We start from the raw sequence: 22,822 nt of genomic DNA on the forward strand, positions 1-22,822 counted from the left end.
AAGCGCTTTGGTTTCTGATCACTATTCAGCCTTAGCATTGTTTAAAAAAAAAAAAAATTGTATTTCTTTTTCCTTATTGAACAGTATTCATTTGGCCTCACCAGCTTCCTCTCTGCTCCGCACCAGATCCACTGTGGCGGCATCCCGACATGTATGACATATGTTCAGGCAGCTAAATGATTCACAACATGAAGGCTGCAGTTTGCCGTCTCCATGCGACATCCTGCGAGCGTGACTGCCCGTCGCCTGACATGTTTGCACATAACATGCGATGCCCGTGCGCGAGGATTTGCGAGCTGCGCGTGTGCTGAACGTCGACTGCGCGATTCTCCTCAGCCCTTTCCTGCATCACACCAACTTGTGATGTGGCGGAGTTGCGTATGAAAACTCGCTTTCCGCGCATTTTGTCCTCGGGAGTTATAAATCACTCATTTACTGGACCAATTCTTCTACGAAGCTCTACAGTTATAGTTCTACGCTCTCTGAATAATTGAAGGAAACTGAAGATTGAACAGATGCCCGAGGCGGAGCAGGCATTTGTTTTGATCTACTAGGATTTTTTTTTTTTCTAATTCATTTTTTATTTTTATATTTTCGTAAAGATAGCTGCTCGCTGCTCTTTCAGCACTGTTGGCGCGTGAGTGCGAGACATCCAGCAGGGATGCTGGAGACGAGCAGCCAGGCCTGTTACAAACACGGTGGAAACGCAGCGCGAGGTCAGATCCCACTGACTCATTAAAGCTCGTTTTGTTTTAACGACTCGTGATCTCCGCCAGACGCTACCCACTGCCTCACAAGTCGCAATAAAAGCGTTCAGTTTCTTTCTCTTAACGTCACCTCGTCTCCACGTATGCAGACGACGGCGTAGTGATCGGTGCTAAAAGGTGTGCTTTGTTGAAGATAAACTCTTACATTTTAAAGAGTGATTTGGGAACTATTGGATAAGTAATTGTTGTCCTTTGACTTGTGCGTATAGAGAATAAACATTTGCACTATTTGAGAAGGCCAGTGTCACGTGACCGAAAGAGCTAAACCTAGTCAAGGTTGTGGTTTGAATTAATTCAAACAATACAATTGAATTATTGCATTAAAGACTTGTTATGATTGACTTGCTGCACCGAAACATTAAATAACTGATAAATGAAATTCCTGCCCCTGCTTTATTTGCTTCTCTGTGTTGATATTCAACTGGTCGTGACTCTTTCTGACAGTATTGCTCACTCTCCCTCCCCCATCAGGGAAAGGCAGATTCTTCCGCTTCCGCTTCCCGGCTCTCCCTCTCCTGGGCATCAGCAAGCAGTCCCTGCCCCAGGAGGACCCCGATGCCGTCATGGTGGACTCCCCTCGCCACAGCGACGGCTCGGTGGCCACACGGGACTACCAGCTCCCCGCCACCCGCGAGAGCTGCAGCCCCTCCTACGCCAACGACACCCGCGCCCTCATCGGCCCCAGCCACTGCTCCACCCCCGTGTCGGGGCCTCTGGACCACTCGTCGCCCAAAGGCCCGTGGGACCGGGCGTACCCGGACCGGGCGGCGGTGGCGCAGACGCAGCGGAGCCAGGAGGACACGCTGGTGACGGCGCCGTCGATCCCCGGCCTCACGCCGACCGCCTCCCGGGAGAGCATGTGCAGCATCCGCAGGGCGTCCTCCGTACACGACATGGAAGGCTTCGGGGCCAACTCCAAGATGCCGTTCAGGGATCGACACGCCAGCGAAGGTAGGAGACGTCGCTCGGCACCGTCGGCCTCAAACCCAGTGGAGGATGCCAATTCTTCACAACCGTATTGATATCTAATGCGAACGGTGGCGGCACGTCATCGCAGGATCGACATGGACGACACGTGTGCTACAAATAGTATGATTATCATGATCTACCAATTGACAGCCTCAATGTTTCATACCCGGAGGACAGGATCACAAAGTCACAAGCAATAGGGATGGGAAACAAACACGTTAACATCGTCTGCATAAGTGTCTGTAGCTCAGATCACATCTTTATTGCAGAATCCCACGACATTATTGTATATTTCACCTGACCTGATGCAAAGTCATTACTCAGTACATGAAGCGTTGCTCGTCATGAGGGTGTCTATTGATGAAGTGAGATGGGGGAGGTGTGATGAGCCGGCCGCTTAATAAGTTTTATAGAGAGTCACAATCCAAACTCCGTGCGATGGATCTTCCTTGGAGTCCAGATCGCTCATTAGCCTTTTGGCCCTCGTTTGGTTGGAGGGAAAAGCGCCCCAGACTGGCCTCGTTTCCTCCCGGCCAATCAGTCCTCCCCAGCCTCCTTATCTCCACCGCTCATTCAAACAGCTCCCCACGGCCGACACCGTAATACGTCTCCTTCACTGTAATGAATTGTTCACGGGCACACTAGTGGGGGTTTAATGCCAGACCCCATTAATCACCATAGGAAAGAAGAAGAAGAGAGAAAAAAAAAAAAAATCCACTCTCATCTGCACTCCTCCCCCCCCCTTTTCTCTCTCCCCCCTGCTGCCATCACAGACAATGGTCGCAATCTCAAAGGTAACCGCGATGCAGCGCGCTGCATCCTCGCCTCGCATGTGTCCTGGATGTGTGGCGCTCAGACTCTGCCTGCTGCATGCGTTTCCCACACGGGATGCATGCTGGACGCCTTAACGGGTTTGACTTGACGAGTGTGTTTGTGAGTTTGCGTGGAAAGACTGGCGCTGGTACTAAATGCCTGCGTCTGGGGTGTGCACGACGCCCCCTGACCCGGTGGTGGGGGTGGTGGTGGTGGGGGGGTATGAACAAGAACAAAGACACTCCCTGACCTCTGCACGCGCCTGCATGAAGCAACGCGTTAAAATCTCCTCCACCGCCTGTTTTCATTGAAGGAAATCAACGAAGCCACACAAAATGAAGCCTCCTACTGTCTGTAGCCTCAGTTTTCTTCTGCGCAACCTCTGGATCCCTGCTGCCACGTCTTAGTGAACGAAGAGACGCAATTCAAATGCTTGTTTTTCTCCCTGATGGGCTGCAGTGGAAAGCTCAGCAGTGCTCGTGCCGCATGCAGTTTGCACTATAAGTACTCACTCTTTTTTTTCCCCACACTCTGGATTTTTTTGGAAATGTTGAGATCCAACAATATGTATTTGACGTTTTTCCAATTTGTCTCGCAGAGCCGCCACCATTCTTTATGCTGTAGTCGCTGTGCTTACGTCGATGCTAAACGACGAGATCGGGATGAAAAGTCGCTTTCCACCTCTGGTTCTGAAGCCAGAGGCTCTGATACCTTCTGCCCCCGCATGTCTTTGCTTGTTGGAGTTCCGGGACTCACTTTTCTTTAAGTCCCTCGTTGCTGCTCTGCAGTACCAGACTGCGGCGCTGCTGTGTCTGGTTCTGGACGCTCTCTTTCCATTTCCGGCACTGCAAGTTGTTTTCTATGGTACTGGCAACCTGTTTGCCATCTCTGGCGATGCAGCCGCCTCGCCATCACATTGAGTGGAAGATATTAGTGGGTTGCAGCACTTGAGGCTATTTTTCCGTCTCCAGCTGATGCAGCATCGGCATCTCTGCTCCTGTGAGCTGCAGAAAACCCTGACAAAATGAAAACAGACCGATCTCTCCTTTCCAAACAGTCCTGTTAAAGCATTATCTCACAGTTCACCCCGACCGTTTCCTGTGTTGAAACCAGTCTTTTAATGATTTATTTCGCGGGGAGCTTCATTATTTAAGGCACGGACGAATAAACGGAAGAAATAGCGGCAAGTAATTTGATTATTATAAATAAATCGCGCATATCGTGTAATATTTTGCCTGTAATGGCATAAATGTGCCCCCTGTAGTCATGTTTGATTTAAGATTTAAATAAAGTCATTATGATTATTATTCGGAGGCTCGTTAGGCGGCTGTGGTGCTCGTGAAGTGAAATGGAGATGAACGGGAGCTGAATTAGAGGCGTGACGTGAAGAAGCAGCAGAAATGGAGCCATTGTCTGATTTAAATGTTTTATCCCTGCATGTTGTTCTACAGACCACCTGAGTTCCAGTCTCTGTTTGTATTGGTGATGATTGAAACATGGGCCACAATTCAAACGTTGCTTTCAACAGCAGAAGAAAACGTTTTAGTTCACTGATCAGACCTGTTGTGAATTCATATATATTTATTTGTTTTTTAATAGTTTATATTTCAGTCCGTGCAAGTTTATTAAAACTTTCATAGCTTTATTTCATTTTTTTCACAAGTTAATTTTCATCTTCTGGCAGATTAGTATTTTATTCATCAAACAATCTATCATCTGTCGTTTAACATCTGTGCAACTACTTAGTTTCTTAATTAATATAAGGCCATTTTATATTATACCTATTCATTTATTTTCAATTCATTTGAGCTTTTATTCATTGTATTCTTTATATTTTCGAAATATATGTATCAATTATATCCATTAGTTCATTGCTATTTTTCCTCATTTTGCCTCATCTTGTGATCATAACATGTCTCCTTTGGGGAAAGCGGCTCGGTGTCCATGTTAGCGCAGCTCCTGTTTGTATTCCTGACTACTGGCGCTTTAATCCCGGCACCCCCTCCATAATCCCACTCTCCTCTTTCCCTCCTGTTTCTCCTTCTTCTTCTCCTTCTCTCCTGGTTTGCTAGTGTCTCGCTCCTGGATGGCTGGGGGTATGGCTTTGGCTTTTTTTTTTTTTGTACCTTTTTCTTTTCAGCTCCTTTTTTTTGTTTGTTTGTTTGTTTTTGTCCGACCGCTCTGACGTTTCCTGACTGTGGCATGTTCCCAAGCAGTGCATGCAAACCAAAACTCTTCATCCTCAGCTGTCTGTTTCCCCGTCCTTCACTTTCAGTCACCGTTCTGTCCAGAGGAGGGTTGTGGCCGACCAACCCAACCTGATTCAGCAATCGTGTGTTTTCCACCCCCCCCTACCACACCCACCCCCCCACACACACACACACACATGTTGGTCTGTGCAGTGACATCACGTGTTTTTCAATGCATCCACGAGATAGCAGAAAGCTTTTTATTTGCTCGAGTTGTACGATGAGGGAACGTTTTGACGGTCGCACCAGCAGTGCGAAGTGGCTTTTGTTTGGTCGGTGCATCGAGGCATTCTCCTCCGTCACCAGCGGTGTTCTCCATTATCCTTTAATGAGAAACTTTGAAAGGCCCGTTCATCCTAGACGGGTCAGTCAGAGGCTGGACAGTTTGTATTTCAGTATCTGTTGTTTCCTCGGTGTTGTGTTGTGTTGTGGTGGAACCCATTCCAGAAGTGCGGGTCACCCCATGCTCACCACCCATGTCACGGTAATCCCGGATGAACACGGAACTGTTCTCCGGCGTTCACAACTCACAGCGTCTGTACAGGCCAACAGCAGCCCCCATGAAATTAGCAGGTATCGGCGCCGAGTGACGACACCCTCCCTCTCCGCCTTGTTCACCAGGGCCGCTGAGCCAGATCAAGTCCAGCCTCCTGGGCTCCACGTCCGACTCCAACCTCAACAAGTACAGCACCATCAACAGGATCCCGCTCATCACGCTCAACTTCTCCGAGGCCAACAACGACAAGAAGTGCCCGTCGCCGCCCTCGTCCGAGAAGACCATCATCGCCCCGAAGGTCAAGGACCGAACGCACAACGTCACGGACAAGGTCACGCAGGTAAGATGGCGCTCGCAGTGGGCACCGGCGGGGCTCCAGGCGTCTACCGAGGCCACGTCGTGTCCTTTGCACTCATTAGAAAAAGACGGCGCCTTTAAAAAGGACAGATGATTTAATCCAATAGATAACGAGCTGTAAAAAAAAAAAAAACATATCGGAAAAATCTGATTTTTCTGATTGATCTAAGATAAACCTTGATAATATGTGCATCGGCTTTCTTGCCTCATTCATGTCTTGAAACTTCCCCGTTAAGATCCAGGTGTACTTACTTTGTTTATTTGTGGGTAGAAAGATAAAATAGAGCCCACAACTGAAAGTAGTTCCTGTGTAAAAAAGAAACTTTCTGTGTGTGAAAAGAATAAAAATCTTCTGTTTTTAAATTAAATTGTGAAAGAAAATGTGACCAATGCATCATGTTGCCTCCTAATAATGTACTTTTTTAGGCCTTGAAGTCTCACCATCAAACTATAAGGACTGGAAAATCCTTTTTTTTTTTTATCTATCTTATGAATACATATTTTCATATTAGCTGACGTCTGATGGCACCACCGTGACATTGGAATTCAGTCCCAACAGCAGCATTGCGCTCCCTGTTTGAACCGTGTGGCAGGACAAGGCTGCTTGTAGGAGATCGATGAAGCGACTGATGGCGCCTCCTAAAATTAGAGCACAGATGAAAGCCCTCGAGGGCCGAACGGTCTTTACGTCTTCGGCTATTAATAATGTATTTGTTGACGGTCTGAGGTGCAGACAGGGGCAGGGGGACGCGTGGCGTTGCAAGTCGTTGGTCAGGCACGGGGAGCCTCGCTGCCCTCCCGGAGCTCCGCCGTGACTAATTGAAGCTCGGCGGCAGACGCATCTGTCACCTGACAATCAGGGATCCTGTTGCAGCTTCCAGACGGCCGTGATTCTCGAGTTACCTGCGAGGTTGGAGGTCATCCTCACCTTCCCTGCTCGTAAGAACACCGATGGAGGGCGCAGAAATTGACTCCCGTTGGCACTCAGAGGAAACTTCAAGATCCTTCACTGGATCTCCAGACCGACACCGAGCCTGTCGATCCATTTTCCCCGCCAAATAAATGCCTGAGAGAAATGGAAGCTGGTCCTTTTTTATGTTACTGGTTGCCGGAAGATCTTTCAGCGGTAAATCGATGGCAGTTCTCATAACTACCAGGTATAGATACGCAGATTTCATACACACCTGTCAAATAGCTTCATTTACTGGTCACATTTGGCGGCACGCCAGTGAAATTGACCTTTGAAATTGAAATTTCAAATCCGTTTTCACATCCGAATGTTTCTCGCCAGCTGCAGGTTGGAACAAATAAATAACTTTCAGAAATGGATGTTTCTCTACAGAGCATGACGATCCCCTGTTAGACATTGCTCTTTCACAAATAGTCTCAAATCAATGCGACTGAATCTTTGTACTGAGACTGATTCTCTTTTGTTTTGCTGACGGGTTTGGAGAGTATGTTTTTAAAAAGTCTCTCATACTCAATTTAAATCACTTTGAGCTGCGAACGCTACGTTTCTGAACACCGGTGCCGATTCCCTGCGTGACGCCGGAACATGAGATGCAACAATAAAACACCCAACGTTCCCCAGTGGACTGACTGGTCGCCAGTTAAAATGACGAGCGCAGGTAAAACAATCACCGCCAGCAGCAGTCGCCCAGAGTCACGGTTCTTCACTTCGGTTAGCGCTCATCCCCTTAAACTCTGAACCCGCTCTCGTCCCCCCGCCACCGTCTTCATTAACCTTTTGCTGGCGCTGTTGTCGCGCTGTTATCTTCTCCTCTCCCAAGTGGAACAATAATTGGCCTGTCTGGAAGTTAGCTGTCAAATTAAATCCATGTTTCTGTGGACACAGTGGAAGCCCCACCCCCCACCCCCCCATACCACCCCCACCAGCCCCAGCTCCTTCTGTAACGGAGCATATGGCGCTCTGCACACGCTGCCATTTCAGTGCTTTGCTTTTGCGACGCTGTTCGCCGCTAGAAAATGATCACAGCAGCAAATAGACGCAGAAAGCATAAAGGAGATGAGACGATGTTCCAGCAAACGATCCTCTAAGACACCTGACTGCGACGAACAGCAGACGTCTGGCAAGGAACTCTGAGCCAATCGGGAGTCGGTTTGAAGCGGCCGTCAAGGCCTCAGCCAGGAAGCCGCTCGAGCCACAAACTTGGAACTCCTCGCGGACACCCGAGAGTGACCGTCGACTTCTTTGGCCCGTCTGAAGGAGGACGTGGATCCGGCCTCGGTGATTGGCAGTGGAAACATGAAGCGGCACTCGGCTCTTATGAATAAAACCAAACAGAGCCGGCGATGGAGAGAACGCCGCGGCTCATTTGCATACGACTGAACCCGAAGCCAAACGCAGCACGAGCTTTCCATCGTCCCACCGGAGTTCACACGCACCAAATGCACATGGCGACAGTACGCAGGTTAAATAATTAAGACGCGATATTTTATTTAGACGCAGATTGGCTTCAAGACGCTAATCCAGAACCGTCACTCTGCCAACGGAGCCCCGACAGGCTTCCCAGCAGGCCGAGGGGCGACGGATCCGCGTCGGTGTGGATTCTCAATGTTTGCCCAGGACCAGTAATCTCGACCTTTATTGTTGAGTTACATCTTTTGTCGACATTTTTATTGAATTCGGGGAAAGATAACGTCGTTCTGAGACGACGGATCCGTTCCTAACCCCCGCTGGCGTCGGAGCAGGACGGCGGCGAACCCAGTTCAACCTGCGTCGGTCCAAGCAGGACGCTCGCCTTCGCCACCGTTCCTGGCGGCTCGTATCTAATTAATTCAATTAACAGATCACAAACGTCACGAGTCCATGAGATGTTTACCTGCACGGCTCTTTAAAAGCAGAATCTCATGCAGGCAATAAGTTGCCAGGTTGATGGATGGAAGAGCACATTTATTCCACCTTTCGGTCTCAGGTCTATTCCAGATGTTATCAGAGGGTAAAAGTCTTCGACCCTCCATTGTTGGAAGCGCTTGTAATGATAATTCATGGTCCCGGGCGCTGAGTCTGCCCTCTGAACCAGGTCGGGTTAGAAAGACCACAAGGGACACGATAAAGCAGTGAAACACGCCAGAATCCAGCTCTGCCCTTCCTCTCATCCACTCGTCTTGCCTCTTCTTCTTTGCAATCCTGCTTTAAACTTCTTATAATGAAGAATGGAAAGCAAAAAAAACGGCACGACCTGAAAACTCAAGCGTGGAGCACTTGAACAGATCTGCCTGCCCGCACCTATAATTACCTCCACGTTATTGAGACGCTCGTCCTAAATGGTCCGTGACGCCGCTGGAATATTGATGGTAAAAGCTATTAGGGGATATATGGTAGCTGCAATAACAGAGTAAGCCGTAGTGACAGGTCGGCTCAATGGGATGGGTTATGTCTCCATCCGCCATGCAGCAGGAGACATTTCATACATCTTTAATTTTATCGTCCCGTGTTTGTTCATTTCCTGTCCTGATAAGCAGTTGGAACGTTTTCCCGCCTCGCAATAAAACCGCCGATTCCCGTTAGAATCTTGAACTTTAATCCAGTGATGAACTGATGACCGGAAAGAAGCGATTTTATTGTTGTTTTTCCTCGAAATATGTTTCTGCTTTGCCGTTTCACGTGAAGCACTCGTCGTCCTGTGCTTCACATCTGAGTAATTCATTGATGTGAAATCGTGCCACCAGTCATCTGCTCATGTAGAAGTTTTCAACTGTACATCTTCATTTATTCTGTGCAACGTGTTAAATCACTGTTTAAATCATTTTAATCAAATGATGAAATGGCCCCAAAAGTTTAAAAAAAATTTCTTCAAATACTTGAACCAAGTTCCATGATATAATAATAATAATAATAATAATAATAATAATAATAATAATAATAATAATAATAATAATGGTAAAAAATAAAAATTATAGTAATACAAATAATAATAATACAAAGAAGAAAAATAATAATAATAATAGCCAAAATGGCTCAAATACATCAGGTCTTCCATATTCCCAACATGTTCTCAGTAAAACCGGTTCTGTTGGTAACTTCTTCTTCTTCTTCTTCTTCAGGTTCTTTCTTTGGGCGCCGACGTTCTTCCCGAGTACAAACTCCAGACGTCTCGCATCGACAGGTGGACCATCCTCCACTACAGCCCCTTCAAGGCGGTGTGGGACTGGCTCATCCTGCTGCTGGTCATCTACACCGCCATCTTCACGCCGTACTCCGCCGCCTTCCTGCTCAACGACATCGAGGAGCAGCGGCGGCGGGAGTGCGGCTACTCGTGCTCGCCGCTCAACGTGGTGGACCTGATCGTGGACATCATGTTCATCGTGGACATCCTCATCAACTTCAGGACCACCTACGTGAACGCCAACGAGGAGGTGGTGAGCCACCCGGCCAAGATCGCCATCCACTACTTCAAGGGCTGGTTCCTCATCGACATGGTGGCCGCCATCCCGTTCGACCTGCTCATCTTCGGCTCGGGATCTGACGAGGTAGGACGTCGTTTGCTCCGTACGTGGATTTGTAATCGACACCTGGACTGAAGGGAACCAGACTGTTTCTACTGGACTTGAAATGAGGCCAGGGGGTGCGTCCCAATAGTCCCTCCTACCTCCTTTCGTATCTACTTCTCCCTGACCCTGTGGATGATGAGGTGAGGAGGAAGCACCAGTGTTTCCTAGGCTAAAGGAGGTTCTGAAGGAAGCATTGAGCCTCCTTTCCTTAGCTTAGCGAGAATTCCAACGCTCCTCATCATGGCTGTCACATAAACAGGTTAAGGAGAAGTGGATAGTAAAGGAGACAGGAGGGACTATTAGGAGATAGGAAGGACTATTAGGAGACAGGAAGGATTATTAGGAGATAGGAAGGACTATTAGGAGATAGGATGTACTGTTAGGAGATAGGATGTACGATTAGGAGATAGGATGTACTGTTAGGAGATAGGATGTACGATTAGGAGATAGGAAGGACTATTAGGAGATAGGGGTGCTATTAGGAGATAGGATGCACTATTAGGAGATAGGAAGTACTATTAGGAGATAGGAAGGACTATTAGGAGATAGGAAGGACTATTAGGAGATACGATGTACTATTAGGAGATAGGAGGGACTATTAGAAGATAGGATGCACTATTAGGAGATAGGAAGGACTATTAGGAGATAGGATGTACTACTAGGAGATAGGAAGTACTATTAGGAGATAGGAAGGACTATTAGGAGATAGGATGCACTATTAGGAGATAGGAAGTGCTATTAGGAGATAGGAAGGACTATTAGGAGATAGGAGGGACTATTAGGAGATAGGAGGGACTATTAGGAGACAGGAAGGACTATTAGGAGATAGGATGTACTGTTAGGAGATAGGATGTACTATTAGGAGATAGGAAGGACTATTAGGAGATAGGGGGACTATTAGGAGATAGGATGCACTATTAGGAGATAGGAAGGACTATTAGGAGATACGGTGTACTATTAGGAGATACAATGTACTATTAGGAGATACAATGTACTATTAGGAGATAGGAGGGACTATTAGAAGATAGGATGCACTATTAGGAGATAGGAAGGACTATTAGGAGATAGGATGTACTATTAGGAGATAGGATGTACTATTAGGAGATAGGAGGCACTATTAGGATGCACCCCAGGACTCTCTAAATTAGATTAACACTCTTGAACCCAAACTTGGATCCTTCAAAATAAACATAAACTTTTCATGTTTAATCAAACCACACCTTAATACAACATAAAACGTTTGTTATGAAACTCTTTCAAAACACTCCTGGCTCTTCTCAGACAGATCCCGGCTCTTTTCATGGTTCTTTAAAAAAAGAAGAAGCGAAAAGAGAGAATCTTTCCCGAGAGCGGCGCGTCAAAGGGTTAATTTAGAACTCATGCCGTGAGCCGACAGCTCTGCCAGTCGTGTTCGGAAGCTGTTTTCCGCGGCGCTTAGACTCCTAAACCAATCTGACGCCCGGCTGTCACATCTGCTTCCCTCCGCGCTCGTTTCGTCAGAGCCGGCCGAGCGGCCCACATCGGTTACGAAGGTCACATGCTTGACTGTAATCGATCTCTATTGCAGCAGCGCGTTACGTCTTATTAATACAACAAACAGGTAGACTGTAAAAAAGGCTCCGTCAAACTCCACTTAAGACATTTTAGATTTTAGACCTTATTCGTCCGACAAGTGAGAAATTTCAGCGTCTCGTCGGCAAAGTGGGCAGAATAATTTTCACACGGAGAAAAATACAAACTTGGCAATATAAATAACAAACGTGAGAATAAAAAAAAAAACAATAAACAGAGGATTACGGATAGGAAAACACAGATGTACGTACATATGTATGTACTTTACAAACTAGTCAGTTCCACCTCGCCAATTCTCACCCAACCTGAACTTGAAGGTTTACGATCTACTTTTACGTTGTTGTACACAAAAAAAACAGATCAGACTTGGTTTTGCAGATAACGGCTTTATAGTCAGATTTCATTGGAGATTAAATCCCTTCGTCCTCGTCTGTTTAACTGTTAAAGGTTAACCCATCGTTGTTTGGACAATTTGATTCTGCAAACCAAACAACCAACAGTAATGAAACCATAAAACTCCCGGCTGAGATAAATGCACCGTGTGGGTTTCAGCTCATTAGTAAACGTTATTAGTTTGAATTCTGTGGCTTTTTTTTTCTTTTTTGTTTAATCATTTCAGTTGCTGTGTTGACTTCTATTCTGAAATCGTGTAGCGTCATCAGGTTGCGGCTCGTGTCGGCGTTGCGCCTGGTGGCTGGAAGGAACCGGGCAGAAGCAGAAACACACACGAAAAGTCGTATTTTTAATCTCGGCCCATCGTCGACGGGCACTAAAAATACCGCGACCGTGTACAGTTATAGCTCCCGTCTTTCAGGTGTGTTATTTTAGCTCGCTGCGCTGAGACGCCGGCTATTTTTAGACGTAATCTCCTGCACTTTTGTTGCCTGGAAACCATATCTGACAATATGCTCAGGTTTTGTTCGTTGATTTAATTCGGAACACGGCAGGTAGAAATCTCCGGTGAGACTCTTTTGATTTGCAGCGAGTGTGGGAATGAAAAGAAATGATGTGGGACTGTATTTTCCTGCTGGAGTCATTCGGGCTGCGCCGTCGTTTTTTTTCCACATAAGTGCCACATTGTGATAAGCGTCGCGTATCGTGTGCGTGTCATTCATTTCGGAGGACGGCGGTTTAATGGAAAAGTCAACATGAGCCATCGTGCAGATCCCAGTTTGCATTAATCCTGTTAACACTTTGATTTAATCTCTTCAAATATTTTGTTGTAAATGATCAGAAACGGTGTCAGGATGTTGTTTAGTGTCACAAATGACTATTAATCTAAGCTTTTCCTATCCAGCACATGTGCGGTTTGATTTAAAAAGTACTTAATTGTACACATATTCGCCAGTAAATCTATTTAATCTGTTATCGTGTGTATTTGTGCACACTTTAAAACTTGTTGAGGTGAATTTATGTGTAATCTCCAGTCAAACGCACATTGCAGACGTGCAGTCGGAGGCTTTTATTTTCACCGTCACAAGCTCGTATTTTAAAAAATCCTGGTCCAATTGCCGAGTGGTTGAAAATGTAAGATTTTCTTTTTTTGCGACCACATGTTTGGACGTGACACAAGTCTGCAAAAAAAAAGGAAATGTGCAGACCTGCACTGCAGCAATTAAAAACATCAATGTCATTGATATCAGCTTGCTCAATACTGAACCAAATAACGCCCACGTGATGATTTTAATGTGTCTGTGCCGTGAGATTTCTGCTTCTTTCTCTGTAAATCGACTAAAAGTTTTCAACTTAATAACCACATTTTGGATTTGCATAGCGAATGAACAGCACAGGGAAACACGACTTTTCGTCGTATATTTAGCCTTTTGTCGCTATGGTGATTGGAGGTTATTGTGCAGCCGTCACTTTAATCTGCCTGGAATTAGACTGAAGCATGAAACTTTACCCAGAACGGCCTCGAACACGACGACCCGACGACCGTGTGACGCACTCCAATTAAAAACCCCTCGATGCATTTGCAGTTGCAAACCTCCCGTAATGCAAGCAAAGCCCCGCCGGGTGTTTGAAAGTGGCCGGGCGAGCCTGTAAAGCCACGGCGGCAGATGGCCGCGGGGATGTTTGGTGGCCGCGTCGCTAATGGGAGCTTTAGCGTCCCTCCCCAGCGCCAAAACGCCTCCGACTTACAGCGAGTCCAGATTTTAATCAACGTTGCACCGTGTGGGCCTCCGCCGCCGGCCCCGCCGGCCGCGCCGGCAATCGGGGCAAACGTTCAGCGGATCATTTAGGCCTCATCTGTTCCCGCGCGTGATTCATTCGCCGCTCGCCCGGCCCGCTGAGCGACGGCGGTGATTTGGGCGCGAGATTGGGCAGACGGGGGCCCCTTTACTGGCGCCGTCAGGAGCGACTCGTGGATCATTCAACTTCCAAATGACGGAGAACTCCCGCGCGGATCTTGTCGCGTTGCCTCTCGCCGGCGCGGGAGGTGGAAATAAGCCGGCGCGGATATGGGGAAGCGCCGTTACTGTACGAGGCCGCGGGTAATGATTTCCCCAAGGATATTAGGATAATTGTCAGGCATGATGGGGAGTGGTCCGGCCTATTAGCATTCCCTCTTATTGTGTTTACAGATTGCTTGACACTAATAGCGCAGGACTTGTGTCCCCTTTCCCCAGTTCCCCCACGTCGTCCGTTCACTTAGCCGGAAACCGGAGGATTAAAATGCTGCAAATTAAACGGAACAGAAGGCAGCGAGTCTGCAGTGTAATGTATGCACGCAAATCGGTTTATGTCTGCCGTGTGCATCCAGTGCTGCTCGCCCGGGGGCGGTGGTAGACTTGTTCTTGAGGCTGAAGCACTTCGTCGTCGGCGAAACGGCCACATCCCGGCTCCAGCGAGACGCCGGCGGCTTGAAAGAAGCGTTTCACACCAGCAGGAAGCAGAAGCGGTGTGTCTCCAGTGTGCAGCCACGAGTGTGAATCTCTAATTCCCGACCTCTGGCCTGCAGACGAGACAAACAGCTTGTTCATTTTGATTCCTGGCCAAAGGTTGATCGGGGATTTCTCTCGGCAAAAGCGGACGTTTGACTTGCTGGGATTTTCAGAGTAAACCCCCGAAAACAAACTTTATATTTTCAAAACTAGTCCTGCTTCCTTTTTCACTATATTGCCTTCCTTTGCCTTCTTTTGATCTCTCCATCCCTCCGAGTAGCAGTGATCTTTTCTTTGATTGGATTTATTTCTTCAATCCCTGCAGAGAAAAGCATCTGTTGGTTGTTTTTCCATCACGTTCAAATACGTTTTCAGTCGCGGCAGCGTCGCAGAAGTTGTGAACTTTGGCTCGATTGTTCCGCCTCCTGTGTGTTTTCCAGACCACCACCCTGATCGGTCTGCTGAAGACGGCGCGCCTCCTGCGGCTCGTCCGAGTCGCCCGCAAGCTGGACCGCTACTCGGAGTACGGCGCCGCCGTCCTCATGCTCCTCATGTGCATCTTCGCCCTCATCGCCCACTGGCTGGCCTGCATCTGGTACGCCATCGGCAACGTGGAGAAACCGTACCTGGAGCACAAGATCGGCTGGCTGGACAACCTGGGAGTGTCGATCGGTACGGTACGCGCCTCGTCTTCTTTGGGACTGTTCCATTCCGGGCCGTTGACCGTCTGCTTTGCTCCCGTCTTGAAGGGAAGAAGTACAACTACAGCGACCCCAGCTCGGGCCCCTCCATCAAAGATAAGTACGTCACGGCGCTCTACTTCACCTTCAGCAGCCTGACCAGCGTGGGCTTCGGCAACGTCTCCCCCAACACCAACTCGGAGAAGATCTTCTCCATCTGTGTCATGCTCATCGGATGTGAGTGGCGGCCGAGTCAGAGCGCACGCACACCCGGTCTTAATCCCGTCGCCGCCGAAGCGCACCGCGATCGCAGGCGAGGGGAGGCTCGCGTGTGTAGCCACACGTTGAAAGAAAGGAACACTCGTTCCGAACTGATTTCGCTTAGCAAACAGTGTCGGAACAAGTGTGCAATCAAGTGGCGGACAAACAGAGCGTCAACTGTTCCAAAGGTCATGAATATGTATGAATATTACTCAGGAGTTGTTCGCCTGACTCACAGTGCTGCTTTGCAACCATTTCTGGAGATCGAAGCCTCGAACAAAGCAGATCTTTTGTCACCGGGTGACGATTTTTCACAAAACACGTACGTTTACTTTGTGCTTGATGGCGATTGGTCGTGCAGTGAGCCTGTTCTCCAGGTCCTGAACACTTTTACGAGCCGCAGTGAAAAACAGCCGCCATGTACGTAATGTGACAGATTCTATAACTGACAACTTAATTCTTCTGGTTATTATTGATATTAATAGATATCATAAGACATTAAGCTTTACAAGTCGAGGTTGTAATACGGAAAACCGTTCAAGGGAATCCTAAGGAAATAAAAGCAGCTTAATGTGGGAATGAGAAAGTAGATTTGTGGAGAACTCCTCGCGGAAACAGACTCGGCTTCGCGGATTCGTTCGCGCCGGCTCTTAAACCCGCCTCTTCCCTCGCCAGCTCTAATGTACGCCAGCATCTTCGGCAACGTGTCGGCCATCATCCAGCGGCTGTACTCGGGCACGGCCAGGTACCACCTCCAGATGCTGCGCGTCAAGGAGTTCATCCGCTTCCACCAGATCCCCAACCCCCTGCGGCAGCGGCTGGAGGAGTACTTCCAGCACGCCTGGACGTACACCAACGGCATCGACATGAACATGGTACGAGAGGGAGGGGGGGGGCGCTCTCCTCCCGCAGGCGTAACACAATCACACCTCTCCCCCTTGATGCCCTTGACCATTTCTGCTGCGCTTCCCTGTCCCGACCCCCCAGCGCATCGCGGGGCATAGTGGGACGTTTTGATCCAGAAACGACTATGTCACGTTGCGTGGAAGCCACAGGCACTGTGGCGCCCCCCCCCCCCCACCCCCCACCACAGTCCCTCTGGCTTCTCTCTCGCCGTCACGATACTGCTCACGGTACTTATCTGAGTTTGTCTCTTCCATGTCTGCCTCATGTCAAACGGAATGACTCCGCCACTCCGGTAAGAGCAGGAGGTACATTAACACAACAGACGTCTTCATGAATGTTCCTCAGCTCCATGTTAGCATATTAGTGTCACTCCATTAGTGGAATGCTTCCTTAGTCACACGTCACTTCTTAATATGCAGATCAGTCCCCCCCCCCACCACCCCTTTCTTTCATTACTGTTCCCTGACATGCATGTTGCGACACAGCCTTCTCCCTCCGTGTGTCACGTGTTACACGCAATCCCTTTTCCAGAAAAGCCGGGACGCTGTGTGAAAAGTCAATGCAGTGAAGTGGCAAATCATTTGAAAAGAGCTGAAAAATAAATACGTCACGGGTCGGCCGCACCCACGTTACGGACATTTTCACTGTAATATAGACAATAAAGCCAAATCAAATAATTTAATAAGTTGTGACGATATTGGCTGGTTTGTTTCATGTAAATAAAATTGCAGTCGTTATGCTGTTTGCTCGTTCAAAATAGGAATAATAGTTGTAGTCGTCATATTTTTATTTATTGAAGATATTGTCAATCACACTTTTTTTTACAGTTTCATTACATTATTGACTGGATTACATAAAAGATAGTTAAAACTATTACGTTATTGTTTGCCCAATGTTTTTACACAAATGCATTGATTATTAGTATAAATGTATGACAAAGGCAATGAGGTTGTCGTTTGCAGTGCAATCTCAATTTCTGCTATCTAATAATTTTTTTTAAAGCAAAATTTCACAACATATTTTGTATAAAATATGAGAATACTGTGTTTACATATCTGCAGATTCTTCTGTGTTTAGCTGAACTGCACTCTAGTGTTGACAGTTAGTATTTTTAACTTCACATTTTAACATTTATTTAATAATAATTATCAAATTAAAGTCCAAACATGCAGGAAAAGTGACAAAAAAAAAACAAAGGACAAAATTAAAGCAGTGTAAATAAAGTTCGGTCCAAAAAGAGAGAGATTTCTGTCACTTTGACCTTCAAACCTGCAAATATTAAAACATTAACGTTCATTCATTGAAGCGTTTTTGTCTTCCTGTCAAATCAGATTTTCGGCTTCAAAACGATTTGCACGCGACTGCAGTCGCAGCTTTTTTGGGATCGGGGTTGTGCATGAATACATGAAGGGGCTGCACGGATGAATCTGCGGCGCCGTCTTCGTCGCCGCGGCAGACTCCGCTGCATGCCCCCCCCCACACACACACACACACCTCCCACCCCCCTCCCTTATTTTTTGTGCATGAGATGTGTGTATTCAAACCCGGTGCCGATCTGGAGCCACAGAGTGAATCACGCCTGGCGAGTGGGCACAGCCTCGCCCGGTCCCACTCGTGGGAGGCCTGGCTGTGCGCTCGGCGGCGCCGGCGGCACCTGCGCTTGCCAAATGTTGTTCAGTCTTTCCTTTCCAAATCTACTCATCAGCTTTTTGTTGCGAGCAACAAAAAGACCTGTCAGAGCCCAGAAATCCAGCTCGGGGGAACATTTCTTCTCCCCTGTGCTCGTGGCGTTAGCACATCGTATTCTTTGTGTGTGTGTTTGTTAGTGTGTGTGTGTGTGTGTGTAAATGACGACGATAAGACGTTTGTTTTCTTGTGTTTTTTGTTTTTTTATTCGAAGCTCTCTTTCTTGCCTTCCAGTGAATGTGGCTCTTATTTACAGTCAGTTGAAGTTGTGGCGGATCTGTAGTAGTCTTGTCAGTGTCCTCTGTTTTTTTTTCTTGAAAGGGTAAGTGGAATCAGTTCTTACGTCCCAGAAAGTTTCTCCCAAAGTTTTATTCTCCTTTGCTTCATCTTGGTTCATTGTTCTGGAGTCTGGTTTGGACAGTTTACAGCTCATTCTTCTTTAAATTTGACACTGGCCTCATTCCTCTTGATGTCTCTTTTACACGATTTAATTTGACTGAATTTCGTAGCTCGTGGTCAGGGAGCAGAAAAATAATCACATTAAATCAGATTATTAGGGGGGGTGGGGGGGGTCAGGGGGACGCCTTTTCCCAACGTGATAAAATCAACAAGATTTTATTCAACAACAAATAAGTTGCACGTAAAACTGTTTTGTTGGTTTGAAATAAAATTACTTAATGTATTTGCGTCTCGCTGTTCTTTAGAAAGGCAAATCTATTATCAGATTAGTCGACAATATCATCATACATGGTGCGTTACTTCATATTGGTCGGTTTCAACATCACAAACAGCTTTGTGGGGTTCATTTTATTCAAATGTATTCAAATTTAGAGGCCGATATAAGCGCTAATTGAGCCCTTCACCGCAACATAAAATCAAAGTGAATATATACATACAGTATATATATATATATATTTATGTATATGGGCCCCTGGGGGCCGCTGTAGAAGGGCACAAGACGGTGGGGAAACGTCAGTAAAAGAGAAAGAAATGTAAATTCTCATATTGAATGAACACGAGACTGAATTATATATTTATCAGGTTTTTTTTTTTATATAAAAACCTGCAGATTGTGTGTCAAAGTATTGAGTATGGTTTTTTGAGCAACGGTTTTTCTCCTCTGCTGATTGGATCTTTATGGGGAATATTTCATAGGGTTAGTTTAATTACCAGGTGAGAAGTAAGCGCTGAAGCTGAAGCTCCCTTAATGTTCTGTCTCGTCCTCCGTGGCTGAATCGGCCAGTTGTGGCTCTGCGGAGAAGCACATTGCGGGCGAATTTCTGCCGCAGGCTGTAATAGGTTTTGAGAAGAAGGAAAGAACACAAGTGGCAATTGTACCAAATTTGTCTGGGAAAAGCCGGAAAGCAATTCGACCTGCAGCGTCACCGCGAAACCAAAAGCCCGGCGCGCTGGTTCCAACGCCGCGGCCCCCCCGAGAGCTCACCTTGTTGCTTCGACCCGCCTTGCGCCCCCCCCAGGTGCTGAAGGGCTTCCCGGAGTGCCTGCAGGCGGACATCTGCCTCCACCTCAACAAGAGCCTCCTGCAGGGCTGCAAGGCGTTCCGCGGGGCCACCAAAGGCTGCCTGCGCGCGCTGGCCATGAGGTTCAAGACCACCCACGCCCCCCCCGGAGACACGCTGGTCCACGGCGGCGACGTGCTGACGGCGCTCTACTTCGTCTCCCGCGGCTCCATCGAGATCCTCAAGGACGACGTGGTGGTGGCCATCTTGGGTGGGTCAACCGTACGGCGACGGCTCTGTAAAACAAGATTTATTGCTGTATTTTTTTTCCTTCATAATTTCAGTTGCGTAAGAAAAAAAGACTATATTCACAAAGTATGCATCTTTTAAACAGTCCGTGTTTTCTTTAGTAGGACGGGCGGAGCTGCTTTAGACACTTGGGATAAGTGAATAAAAGACTCAAAAGCAGAAAACAGTGCAAGCAGGGGCTGTTTCGAGGAAATAGCTCGTCCATCTTAGAACCTCATAGATCTTCCCACAGTGCAAACGAACCTTCCATCAAATTCCTCAGCAGATGAACAGATATGTTCTGGGATATTTTATAAAAATCTGTGTCGCCTCCTGCTGTCCTCCCTCTGTCGCACGTCGGCTTTTACATTTCGCTGCGCGACTGGTGGGAAGGAGATGATGATGGAGGAGGGAAATCGAGGGAACAATTGCTGTGAAATAAGGTTGGATGAGAATCGATGGACGGCGTTGTGCAGGTGGATCCTGCCCAGCCTTTCTCAACCTTCTTCTTCTTTTCTTCCTTCCTCTTTCAATGACTCCATGTCGCCAATAACCAAACCCCCCCCCACAACCCTGACACAACAGGGTCACGTTGAGCAAGAGCCACAGAAGGAGGAATTGTAGGTTGCACACAAGTCAGCGTTTTCCAGCAGAACTGCTGAATCGTCACTTTCACTTCATGCATCATTTTTAAGGACCCCGTAGGGATTTTATTTATCTGTTATTACCCATATTCCCATCTATTCTACTCTTTCTGCTCACGTCTGTTCGAGGTTTGGAGGAACATATTGATGCGCTCACATATTGCCGTTTCTTTAACGCAAACTACACACTGTGGAATTTAGTTCAATTACAATTTTTTTATGTATTCGATGGTGTTGATTTTAATCTTTGGGTTATTTTAATTTCAACAGTGTCGTTTTGGGCCTGAAAACTTTAAATTCCACTTAATGTTATGAAATCGAAGCAATAAATGTCATCACATTGTTCTTAAGGTGAATTATATAAGATGTCATCGTCATTGTTGGGCCTTTTGAGCCTCCGTCGTCGTGACGTGGGCGGAGCCTGCGGCGGTTCCGTATAGGTCATTAGTCAGTGGACAGGGTGGCTTGTTTGGCCTTTAGCCTTGTCAGCCTCCGGCTCTTTGCCGCCGGTCACATGCAGGACTGAGTCATTCCTCGCCGTGGTCGTTTTTTTTTTTTTCCCCCCCCGCAGGGAAGAATGACATCTTCGGCGAGATGATCCACCTGTTCGCCAAGCCGGGGAAGTCGTGCGCCGACGTGCGGGCGCTGAGCTACTGCGACCTGCACACCATCCAGAGGGAGGAGATTCTGGAGGTGCTGGACATGTATCCGGAATTCGCCGACCACTTCCTCACCAACCTGGAGCTGACCTTTGACCTCCGGGATGAAAACGCAAAGGTACGACGAACTGAATTTCATTCCTGGGGGGGGTCACAAGGTCAACGAATGGCTGCGTGTGTCAAGAAGTGAGTCTGTCACCGATCGGCGGCTCCTGTGTTCTTTTCTCACAGACGAGTTTCTCGCAGGGAACCGATTCCAACGGGGACGGTGTCGCCTGTCGAAGGCGGGCCTCGTACAAACGGAAATCCTCCACAGGTCAGCCGCCGTTAAGGAAATGCACTGAACAGACTATTCACATGACTCATATGTATAAATTATATCACATTTTCGAGAATTGGTCACGAAGATCGTTCCATAATTTCCCTTTGTTTGACTTTGGGCTTACTTGTTTCAAACCGAAGCAAACCTCTTCAATTATAATGTCCTTTTCTTAGTTTGAGGAAGGATTGGATGGGGAGGCTCCCGTTCACAGGCAATTTTAACTTCACCAAATCCATAAATCCATAAATTTTCATTGTTTGGATCTTATATTTGTCAATTCCCGGAATCCAGCCTTATTTATTATTCTAATTGCTCTTTTTTGTAGTTTAACGACTGGGTCTAGGAGAGTTTTACAAGCATTTCCCCAAATTTCTGAGCAATATAACAAGTAGGGTACAATATATGCAGACATTTTATGTTCTATAGAGTTTTAGTTTCATATAATATACCAATGGTTTTTGATAGCGTGGACTTAACGTACTGTACATGCGGTTTCCATCATAGCTGATGATCTATTCCCCAAAAGCTTAGTGTCAAAAACTCGTTCTATTTCATTTCTATTTAGTTTTCTGTTCATTTAGAGGTAACTTGTTGGATCCTTGTAAGGTTCTTGAAACCTTATGTGATTCGCAAGGCTGTGATAGTGTTTGTAATTCCACATTGCGCCACCGGTGATGAATCCTTCGCATTAAGAAACGGCCAATAAGACGGAGCATCCTGCTTCGCCAAATGGATAACGAGAAACTAGAGAGGCCATTTCCTGAGGAAGAATGTACTGCGTCGGATCGATTTCTCCATTATTTTGTTTTTGTCTTCTTCATATTCTTTATATCCATGGATGATGGATCTGTGCTTCTTTAATTGGTGAACATTTTGGAAAGATCTTGAGCAAGAGGCCGGTGAAATACTGCCGGGCCGTGATGCTTCGTTGACAATAATAAATAACCTTTAAAGAAGACCTTCCTTGAAGGCCAAGTGGATGATGAGAAATGTGGAGGCCACTTCTGAAAGCAGGAGCGTTTGGTCTGTATGTCAGTGGCTGTGGGAGCACCGACATTATTCGCATTTCCAGCCACAGATATGAAGCTAAAAATACACTTCATGATTTTCTCTGATGCCAAATTTTCATTTAAAAACTGGAGTGTTTTTCCTTGCGTCCATCGCGTCGTTTCATATGGCAACGATACTTGATGGTGTCGGTAGAATTGCAGAGAGAAGTTTATTGACGGAGCATCGTGGAATCACAGGCCCGAGATAAACGAGTCCGTCTTTACTACGGTTTATCTCGGCGAT

At 47.0% G+C, this 22,822-nt stretch overlaps 1 protein-coding gene across 1 annotated transcript in view; it reads left to right on the forward strand.

Moving 5' to 3' along the window:
* Positions 1-22,822, forward strand: part of LOC308147712 (voltage-gated inwardly rectifying potassium channel KCNH7-like) — a gene marked incomplete at both ends in the record, with an annotated part of 57,202 nt that overhangs the window by 28,853 nt on the left and 5,527 nt on the right. The window contains 11 exons of the mRNA XM_080520025.1: positions 1,239-1,718; positions 2,510-2,530; positions 4,622-4,645; positions 5,420-5,634; positions 9,720-10,145; positions 15,064-15,295; positions 15,373-15,540; positions 16,240-16,439; positions 19,635-19,887; positions 21,120-21,325; positions 21,439-21,523. Of these exons, the coding sequence (XP_080376151.1) occupies positions 1,239-1,718; positions 2,510-2,530; positions 4,622-4,645; positions 5,420-5,634; positions 9,720-10,145; positions 15,064-15,295; positions 15,373-15,540; positions 16,240-16,439; positions 19,635-19,887; positions 21,120-21,325; positions 21,439-21,523 (2,310 nt within the window). The remainder of the gene's footprint in view (positions 1-1,238; positions 1,719-2,509; positions 2,531-4,621; positions 4,646-5,419; positions 5,635-9,719; positions 10,146-15,063; positions 15,296-15,372; positions 15,541-16,239; positions 16,440-19,634; positions 19,888-21,119; positions 21,326-21,438; positions 21,524-22,822) is intronic.

This window comes from Blennius ocellaris (genome assembly GCF_963422515.1).
Source record: "Blennius ocellaris genome assembly, chromosome: 24".
In the NCBI taxonomy this organism is placed as follows: Eukaryota; Metazoa; Chordata; class Actinopteri; order Blenniiformes; family Blenniidae; genus Blennius; species Blennius ocellaris.